At 51.8% G+C, this 9120-nt stretch overlaps 3 protein-coding genes across 6 annotated transcripts in view; 1 reads left to right on the forward strand and 2 right to left on the reverse strand.

The window, feature by feature from the left end:
* TMEM50A (transmembrane protein 50A) overlaps positions 1-135 on the reverse strand; it is a 3088-nt gene extending 2953 nt beyond the window's left edge. The window contains exon 1 of one of the 3 annotated variants that reach the window (XM_027905563.1): positions 70-135. The gene's annotated coding sequence lies outside the window, so the exon portion shown is untranslated. Of the gene's footprint in view, positions 1-53 lie in introns of all 3 variants that reach the window. The other 2 variants (XM_027905564.1, XM_027905565.1) reach the window with 2 other exon arrangements.
* Positions 136-260: 125 nt separating this feature from the next.
* On the forward strand, positions 261-5216 carry RSRP1 (arginine and serine rich protein 1). Of its 2 annotated transcripts, none has more exons than XR_003573698.1 (6): positions 261-463; positions 589-644; positions 1784-2398; positions 2747-2901; positions 3692-4184; positions 4693-5216. XR_003573698.1 is itself a non-coding variant. In XM_027905556.1 (6 exons), the coding sequence occupies exons 1-6, from the start codon at positions 393-395 to the stop codon at positions 4876-4878; spliced, it is 1167 nt and encodes a 388-aa protein (XP_027761357.1). In that variant the 5' UTR covers positions 269-392; the 3' UTR covers positions 4879-5216. The 2 variants fall into 2 exon arrangements, 1 of the variants encoding a protein (XP_027761357.1); XM_027905556.1 differs by having other exon boundaries at positions 269-463; positions 4101-4184.
* A 738-nt stretch (positions 5217-5954) lies between these two features.
* Positions 5955-8575, reverse strand: SYF2 (SYF2 pre-mRNA splicing factor). The gene is made up of 7 exons (XM_027905557.1): positions 8495-8575; positions 8308-8415; positions 7555-7680; positions 7194-7311; positions 6993-7083; positions 6453-6551; positions 5955-6346 (listed from the first exon to the last, which is right to left on the reverse strand). Exons 1-7 carry the CDS (start codon positions 8549-8551, stop codon positions 6181-6183), a joined length of 765 nt encoding a protein of 254 aa, XP_027761358.1. The 5' UTR covers positions 8552-8575; the 3' UTR covers positions 5955-6180.
* Positions 8576-9120: the final 545 nt, after the last annotated feature.

Genomic DNA, 9120 nt, shown 5'->3' on the forward strand with positions numbered 1-9120 from the left:
GTGCCCCCCCCCCCATCCCTCCCCATCCCCACGCGGGTCCCGCATCCCCTCACCCCGCACCCCTCGCACCGTCACGGGACGCGGCGGGGGCCCCGCGCATGCGCCGCCACGCGCGCGCTGGAGGGGGGCGTGTCCCGCGCGCTGTGGGCGGGACGGGCAACCCGGGAGAGGGAGGGAGGGAGGGGGGGGGCGATGCCCGCCCGCCCCCCCCCCCCCCCGCGCGTGCGCCCTGCGCGCGCGGGTTACGTAAGGCGAGGGCCGTTCTGGAAGGTTCTGGGCCGGCCCCTCAGTCGCTGCCGGGCGGCGGGAGCGAGCGGAGCGTCTCCCCATCGGGGCTCTATCGCGGCCGTATCGCGACTCTCTTTGCGGGTGGAGCGGCGTGGCCCGGCGCTATGGGGGTGACTCACGAAGCGGGGCTCTCCCCTCAGGACCCGTGCGGGGGCAGCCCGGGCGGCTGGAGCCGGTGAGGCAGGGGGGCGTTTGCGGGGGGGGGGCCCGTTCGCGGTCGCCGTTCGCGGTCGTTGGTGCGGGGTGTGAGAGACACGCATCGCTCACGGGTGGCTTTTTTAATTTTTTTTTTCCTTACAGGAGCGCCCAGGTGCCTCACGAGAACCAGCACCAGGGGGGCCCGGCCGCGCCCAGCGGTGAGTGCTGGGGACAGAGCCCTGGGACACGGCCCTGAGGGCTCAGGGTGGGGCTGGGGGGGGCCCGTGTGCGGTACCCGCGATGTGTCCGATAGGTTATAACAGGCTGGGGAGGGGGATCAGCGCTGGGAAGCGGCTCATGGAAATTTATCTTACTGTGCCACGTATGGCACGGGTGACCTTGGCCCTGGCGTAGAGGTGAAGTAGTGAAACTTTAGCTGTAGTAGTATCGAGGGAAGTGGCGTCTGGCAAACCCTGACAGAACTTAAATTACAGATTCCAGTAAGGGTTTTATATTTATTTGCCAACTTTGCGTTGAGCAGCGGGTAGGAATTTTGGCTTAAAGCAAGCTTCCTCAAGCTGTACAGTGGTTACACAACTCAGGGCTTAAGTCCTGTGATAAGATCCTTACACTCGAGTAACCTTTGTAGCTATAAAATGGCTGCCGCTAGAGGGACAGCCATTTTAATTATTAATATATAACCACGACAAGTGTTCTGTGCATGTCGTGCCTGGTGAGTCACCACCTGTATCTTTTACTACCTGTGTAGAACATTTTTAATAGCAGCTTGCTGTGTGCACTGCTGGGGTGCGTGGAGCTCTGTGCAGGGAGTGTTTTTTAAGATGATACCGTCACGATCTTGGAGTGGCTACTTTGCACCTTGAAGGTGCTTTTATTTCCTCTCTCTTGGAGTAAATCAGTTTGTATTGATTTGGAAGGCAAAGGGTCATTTTGCATCATAGGTGCAATAGCCCCTCTTTGGAATGAAAATAAAATACCTTGAAAATTCTGTTTGGAGGAAAAGGGTATTAAGTTGTACCTTTTACGTAAAAGGAATTACACTTAAAACCTGCACAAACCTACCTCTCTCCAAAATTCCACACAGAACTACTTGTGGTTTAAACTAAAGCCTTTTCCCCCCCTATAATTTCATATTTCAGTCTTTTGACTGACTAGAGGAGAGGAAATTATGAAACAAAACTGTCATCTCTAAAACATGCTGGTAAACTGGCTGAGGACTGCTGGTGTGTTTAGTTGTCCTTGAACTTTCTGCCTGTGTGTCATCGTGTTTGTTGTTGCTGTGTAAACGACTTGATGCCCATGAATAATTAACTTCCCCCTCCCCACCCAACAACAGGAACAGAAACTGGGCATTGCAGAACAGCGGTGAAAACAGAACCAGCATCTGAAAGCACCTGTGTGCAGAAAACAGAAGACATGACGGGTTTCATGGATGACTTGACCCTCAGCTCTCCAAAGAAGAGAGAGACATCCGTGAGATCCAAGAGGAGCTGTGACAGGTCATCAACAAGGTCCTCCAGCAGATCCTCATGCAGCTCACGCTCCAGCTCCAGCAGCTCCTCTTCAGCCTCCTCACGGAGCTGGAGCCGCTCCAGGTCCAGGTCGAGGTCCCGGGCCAGGAGGAACGGTTCCCGCCGGTACAGGAGATACTCGCGCTCCTACTCGCGCAGCCGGTCGCGGTCCCGCGGGTACCGGCGGTACCGGGGCAGGTACCACGCCAGGCACTACCGGAGGTACCACCGCTCCCCGCCGCGCTACCGATCCCGCAGCAGGTCCTGGTCCCGCGGCAGGTCCTACTACAGAAGGTCCTACTCGAGGAGCAGGTCACGCTCCAGAGGCCGGAGATATTATGGATTTGGGCGAACCATATACCCCGAGGCTTACAGGGGCTGGAGGAGCCGGTCACGGACACGGTCCCGCAGCAGGTCACCTCTCCATCTCAGTGAGAAAGGTACTTTACTTGACACTTAACTGTGTGAGAACATCAAACTGTATGACTTTCTTTAACCAGTCCAGTTCTGCCTTGTTTAGTTGCTTTATACAGCATAATTGATAATGGCACTGTGGAAGAAAATCTCTGTGTGCTTATAAAAATACTCTGAACTACTCTGTTTGTTAAATGCACATTCTTTGCACTTGAACTAAAGCTAAAACTCTCAAGGTCTGATGAAATTCATCACAGCTGATGATCACATAGATGCAGGGATGTTAAACCTGCAGTTTTTAGGCTTGTATGAGTAGGTAAATGTGTATTTAAATATAACACAAGGCGCTTTCTTTTTTTTCCTTCCTCTTTTAGACAAGAGGGAACTCCTGGAAATTGCGAAAGCCAATGCTGCCAAAGCTCTGGGAACAGATAACATTGTCTTGCCAGCAAGCTTGAAGATCCCTGCTCCTGCCAAAGAGATAAAAAATGAAAAACAGAAACAGGAAGAACCTGGAGAGTCAGCTGAGGTAAGGATGGACTGGAGTGTTCTCACTGAAAAGGTAAACACCTCTTAAAACTTGTCTGCATGGATATGTTCTAGTTTAAGTGTAGAGTTTGTGGTTAAGAATTCAAACTCTTGAACAAAAACTGCTCTAGAAAACCTCTAGACTTTGCCTTAAGCTGGAAGCACAGTGGACCTGTGAGAGATGGTTGATCCACTGAGCCTGTGCAGGCTGTCCAGTAGTGACAGGTGGGGAAGGAGAGGAGAATGTAGCTTGTCCTTTTGACTTGCTCTTTTAATGGGGTATTGCCCATTAATCCAACTGGTTTTATGTCTGTCTGACCTAAACCAGGACTCTCCTTGCCAAACCTAGTGAATAGCGTGGTTTTTTTTGTTTTGTTTTGTTTTTTTTTTTAAGGTTAAATCTTTCTGCCTTTTTTTGAACTGTTAAAAGCTTTTCATGTGCAACAAACTTGTTTCCCAGAAATTCCATACGCAAGCACACAATGCATTTTACATACTTTATTTCTGTCTTATAGAAATCATGACTATGGTTCCAGACATGATGAAGAAAATCTGGTGGTAATTAAGGGACTTGTGGGCTGTAGCTGCTGTGAATTTAAGGGAGGGAGAAACTTGAGCAGCTTGAAGTGAATTTTAGCCTGGTTGTGTTGTAGTGTGTTAACCCGAGTCACGGTAAATACGAAACCTGTACGCGAGTCAGATGCTGCTGTTACAAATGGAAGTAAATTTTCTGAGGGTTTTACACAAATGGTACAGGCATCCCTTTCATAAATATATGCAATATATTCCAGATGTTGAGAGAGTACAGAAGAAGAGGCCTGCATCACTTGCAGATAAGTTTATTGTCATTATCCAAAGCTCTGCAGGATGGTTGTGCAGAACTTAATTCCACTTGCTCTGTCACTGCACTCGTGTGACAGCTGATGCTGTGACTGTTTGAATCCTTATAAACTGTAACTGGGATGTGGATATCACGTCCGTTCACACCTGAGTTGGCACAGCCACGTTGGTAAAAATACTGAATGCATTTCCAGTTGGGCTCAGCATTGCTCTGTTTGCATATCCAGTAGCTTTACAGCTACTTTTTGATGTAAATACCCGAAACAACTCTATACCAGAAAGTTCATGCTCTGTAGTAACTGCCTGACCTTGCATGGGGTGACGTGTCCTCCCACTTAGGCTGTGTGTGCTCTTCTCTAGCAACCCAGAAGCGCAGCAGAAGACACGACCAAGAGTGGGATGGAGAGAGCGACCATACAGAGGAGCATTTCCTTCAGTCCTAATGTAAGTGACTTCCCACGATGGAATTCCTGTACTGCAGCCCCTCCTGCCTTAGGCTTTTCCCAGCTCTGGTTTCCAAATGAGTCGTCTTAATAATGGTAACAAAATGAACGTAATGGTTTGATAACGACTTTTCCTGGAGGAGTTAGATCAGTCCTTCAGCAGTGGATTTAAAATAGGCATTTACCTCTATAGCTACTAACAATGAACATCTCTACTGTGCAGTACACTTGAAAGGGCTAGAACTAGATGAAACTAAGGCTTAACAACTTGAACTAGTTTAAACCAGAACTTATTTCAAGTTCCATGTTTTGGTAATGCAAACTTAGTAACTCCCTGAATCCTCTGTCAGTTAAGTGTGCAGAGTTGATACTCAGTAAAGCATCAGGAATTCCAAGAGCTGGAGAGAAAACATTTATATAAATCACTCCAGACAAATGTACTGGATTTGTACCCCTTAAGGAGTGACAGGTTTTAATACCTTTTCTACGTGAAATTTTCTCTTTTCCAGAACACAATGGCAAAGCCAGCCCTGCAGAAGCCCGTGAGCCATGTTGTTAAGGAGCCAGTAGTTTCTCCAGCCAGAGAAGAGGACAGGAAGGGAAGTCCCTATGGGCAGTGGGTTCCTGTCAAGAAGGAGGAGAAGAAAACCTTCTTAAACTTCTCACCCAAAAGCACCCTGTTCCGGGCACGCTAATGGGAGTCACTGCCTGACTGCAGCACTTCACATCCTTCAGTAGAGAGATTGCAAACTTTCTGATGGGGTTGAAGATTTGTTAATACTGAGTATTTATTTTGAGATCTTTTAATTTTTGGAATCTAAGGTTTCTCTTTCAGATAGAGAGCACACTGATCCCGAAGCCACAGGTGGGAATCTTGTGTATATTTGTAAATATTTTGTATTGCTTTATCGGACTAGAACTTGCAGGTGGGTAACTTTTTCTAAACAATAGTTGGGTAGCTGTTCTTTGGACACTTGGACTTACATTGTGTAACTGTTTACTTCAAGTGAATAAAGTTTAGTTTTGCACTGGCTTAATGTGTGAAGTGTTAGACCTGTGTTACGAGTATGTCCTGTCTGTGATTTAGCTTTCACTTACCTGGCTGTTACCACAAGGTGCAAGAGAAGGCAGTAGTTGCATCGTTAAAGTGGCATCTTTATGCTGGAATAGTTCCTGCCCAGGCTGTGCCTAGTTGAGAGCCTTGAGCACCTTCCCTGGATATCCCTCTGGAAGTGGAATGTTTATGTGACTGCCGTAGGTGAAGTCACCGCCCTTCTCCGTCCCCCATATTGCACCCTGAGCAGCTTGTTCCTTCTGATGCCCAAGTTACTGCAGGCTTGTGTTTTACCTGGCTTTAAAAACAGCCCCTAAGGTCGCTGTGAGGCAGGAAGGGGAAGGTGCAGTGAGTGCAGGAGGGTTTGTGCTACAGGGTACAGGTTGTGCTGCCTGTGATGACTCCACGGCTCAGCCAGACCTCTGAGACAGAAGGATGGGAGAAGTCAACGGGCTGTTGCATGGACTTGGTGCAATGGGTTAAACCTGGGTTTTGTATGAATAAATTACTAGTGAAATAAACTGAATTTGACTACTCGTGTCTGGAAGCTTTTTTGAGGAACTACTGAATGGCCAGGCCGAGGATGGCAGGGCTTTGGGGAGGGTGGGCACCTCCAGCCCTGGCAGGTGACAGTTGGGGAATGTCACTTCACCTTCCTCACCTTTCATCTTGTTGATAAACTCCAGCAACTGAAGAGAACAAACGCCAACTCTTAAATTAGACTAAAGCTGGTCTTTATTTAGAACACAAGATTGCACGAGCTGGTTCCTCCTGCAATCAAAGCTGTGTACAGCTGCAGTTACACAGATCGCTTCTACTCCGTTAAACCCATCATGGATTTCAGGAAGCAACAGCTATGCTGCTTTTTTTTAAAAAAACTGCTTGTAAAATCTGCACTCCCTTGCCCAGCCCCAGGGCTGTGTGCTGTGTCCCAGGAGCTGCCTCAGACGGCCGTCCCTCTCTCCAGGTTCTGTTTGATCTCAGCTGTGTACTTCCCGTAGAACCTTTCTGCCTTCTGGTTGAACTTGGCGTTCCTCTCGTTGATGTAGTCGATGTCGGCGTCGTCGTTGTAGGGTCTCCTCCGGCTGTACTTCTCCCGCTTCTCGATCCTGGAAAGCAGCAATGGCACCCGTGGGGCATCCCCCTGGGCCGGGCCTGGGCGTCCCCCTGCCCAGAGCTGATCTGTCACCTGCCTGGCCCTCGGGGTTTACTCACTGTTTCTCAAGATCTGCGACCATCCTGTCCACCCCGTCCTTGGATGGCACGTGAGTCCCGTGGAGGAGGCTGTCGGAGGTGGGGTACAGCGCTTCCCCGCTGGGAGAGGGGGAGAGGGGCAGCAGGTTACACAACTATTGACTGCTTTGGGATTTCATAGAGGCCCAGAATGGTTTGGGAGGGATCTTAAACACCATCCTTTTCCACCAGATCACAACTTCCACTAAACCAGGTTGTTCCAAGCCCTGTCCAACCTGGCCTTGGGCACTTCCAGGGATGGGGCAGCCACAGCTTCTCTGGGAAACCTGTGCCAGGGCCTCCCCACCCTCACAGGGAAGAAGTTTGAAGAAATGAACCTCATTAATTACTCCCCTACCCATCAGCCCCCCCGAAGCAGGGATGGCCGTCGATTATCAAGGCCGTACTTTAATACCATGTTAAACACTAATTAACATCACAGGGCACACGAGATCACGCATGTGCTGGAAGGATTTAGGTCTCCAGTGTTTGCTCACGGCTTAGAAATACCACAGAACTCACTACTGCTCCTTCAGCTTCTCGTACTGCTCCAGGTCGGGTTTGATCTGCCGCGTCAGCCTCTGGTACTGGCGCAGCTGCGCCGCCGCGTAATCTGGGAACAGATGGTGCCAGGGTGAGGGGTTTTACCCCATGGCCCAGTTCTCACCCGAAATACCAACACAGGTGTCCATTCCAAACACAGCTGCGTGGTTAAGCTGTTACCTGAAAAGCCCAGGTCGGGATTTTTCTTCTTCTTTTTCCTCTCCCACCTCTCGGCGTCCTCGGCGCTGATCTCCAGCAGTTTGACCCGCTCGTAGTCCTCTCCTCTCGCTGCACACTCCTGACGCAGCACAGGGAACACTTCAGTCTCAGCAGGGAGCCAGTGGCCAAGCCTAAAACTTAGCTGCAGCTCCCTCTGGTGCAGGACAGTAATTTAGATAATCAGTAGCTTAATTAGGACGTGGATTTTGGGAGGGCAACATCAGCGTAAGCTCCCAAGACTGATGAGCCACCCTGAAGTGCCACTACAGGCACCTGGGCTGTGGCTCCACGGGGTCATGGGGAGCTCTAAAGGTGTCTTTACCTTCTTCTTTTCCTGCACCTTCAGCTCCCACTCCAGCCGAGCCTTTTTAGCTTCCCAGTTTGGCGGCAATTTAAGCCTTTTGTCTTCCTCCACCACCTCCTGGCTGTTCAGCTTGCAGGCCTCGTACTGGGAATGAAACAGGGCATCACTTGAGCACAGGAACAACAAAACCAGAACCCTTGGGGGGTAAGAGGGGCCCTGCTGGGAGGGGGCCTGACCACTGCTTCCTGAAAGCACCCTGTAAACCAGAATCACAGAGCAGCTGGGGTTTGAAGGGACCTCTGGAGATCACCCAGTCCAAGGCAGGGTCACCTGGAGCAGGTGACACAGGAATGTGTCCAGGTGGGTCTGCAACATCTGCAGAGAAGGAGACTCCACATCCTCCCTTGGGCAGTTGTTCCAGGCTCTGCCACCTCCATGGAAAGAAGTTCTGCCTCATGCTGAGGTGGAACCTGTGGTGGTATGGTTTACGGCCACTGCTCCTTTTCCTGTCACTGGGAACTACTGGAAAGGATTTGGGACCATCCTCTGACATCCCTTGGAGATGCTGGCATGGATTTATGGGTCTCCTCTCAACCTGACTGACCAGGCCCAGCTCCCGCGGTGTCTCCTCATCCCAGAGATGCTCCAGACCCCAAATCATCTCCGCGGCCTCCCCTGGCCCCTCCCCACCAGCTCCTCCTCTTTCCTGCACCGAGGAGCCCAGAACTGCACCCAAACAACCGCAGAGGGGGCTCCGGGACCGACCCGTACCCGCTTCATGTGGAGCTCCCGGAACCGGCGCAGCCGCTCCTCCCGCCGCTGCTCCGCCGCCGCCGCCGCCGCCGCGCTGGGGCCCGCCTCCTCCTCCTCCGAGGAGCTCTGAAACAACGCGCACTCAGCCCCGGGAATGAGCTGGGGGACCCCCGCCCCGCTCGGTGCCGCCCCGTTCCCCTCTCACCCCTCCGTCGCCATCGGGGACCCCCAAACTGCTCAGCGACGACACGGCCGCCGCCATCGCCGCCCGCCTGCACTTCCGGCTCCCCGCTTCCGGCTTCCGGCGCGCCCCGCAGGGCGCCCCCCAGCGGGCCGGAGGTGTCGCCGCCGCCGCCGCCCTCTGGATCTGCGGCTCATCCCGGTGTTTTCGGGATCATCCCGGGATCCCAGAGCCGCGGGAATAACCGAGGTTGGAAAAGAGCTCCGAGGTCATCGAGGTCACGATCGCCCGCTTGTCACCCAGGCCGGGGCGCTGAGTGCCACGGACACCTCCCTGGGCAGCCCCTTCCATGCCTGACCACCCTTTCCATGGAGAAATTCCTCCGATGGCCAACCTGAGCCTCCCCTGGCACAGCTGGAGGCCGTTCCCTCTCCTCCTGTCCTTTGTTCCCTGGGAGCAGAGCCCGATTTTCCCCAGCTCCCCCCTCCTGTCAGGGAGCTGCAGAGAGCGAGAACAATTTTGCTGCAGCTCCTGGGAAAGGAAAGTCAAAATTTCCATAACTGCGGTGGCCTGGATCTTCCAGCCTTCAAAAAACAAATGTAGACTTACTATAAACGTTTATCGGTAATACTGATATATAAATAAACATA

This window comes from Empidonax traillii, unplaced genomic scaffold (genome assembly GCF_003031625.1).
Source record: "Empidonax traillii isolate 1590-97213 ecotype Southwest subspecies unplaced genomic scaffold, ASM303162v1 scaffold1166:size242162, whole genome shotgun sequence".
Lineage (NCBI taxonomy): Eukaryota > Metazoa > Chordata > Aves > Passeriformes > Tyrannidae > Empidonax > Empidonax traillii.

What these genes read in the sequence shown, in the direction of transcription:
- RSRP1 (XM_027905556.1), top strand. Translation starts at nt 393, where the DNA reads ATGGGGGTGACTCACGAAGCGGGGCTCTCCCCTCAGGACCCGTGCGGG. An exon ending in AGCCCGGGCGGCTGGAGCCG is followed by an intron (nt 464 to 588) that starts GTGAGGCAGGGG and finishes TTTTCCTTACAG; the next exon opens with GAGCGCCCAGGTGCCTCACG. An exon ending in GGGCCCGGCCGCGCCCAGCG is followed by an intron (nt 645 to 1,783) that starts GTGAGTGCTGGG and finishes ACCCAACAACAG; the next exon opens with GAACAGAAACTGGGCATTGC.
- SYF2 (XM_027905557.1), bottom strand. Translation starts at nt 8,551, where the DNA reads ATGGCGGCGGCCGTGTCGTCGCTGAGCAGTTTGGGGGTCCCCGATGGC. An exon ending in GAGAAGCTGAAGGAGCAGTA is followed by an intron (nt 6,552 to 6,992) that starts GTGAGTTCTGTG and finishes CCCCTCTCCCAG; the next exon opens with CGGGGAAGCGCTGTACCCCA. An exon ending in GTCGCAGATCTTGAGAAACA is followed by an intron (nt 6,347 to 6,452) that starts GTGAGTAAACCC and finishes GCTGCTTTCCAG; the next exon opens with GATCGAGAAGCGGGAGAAGT.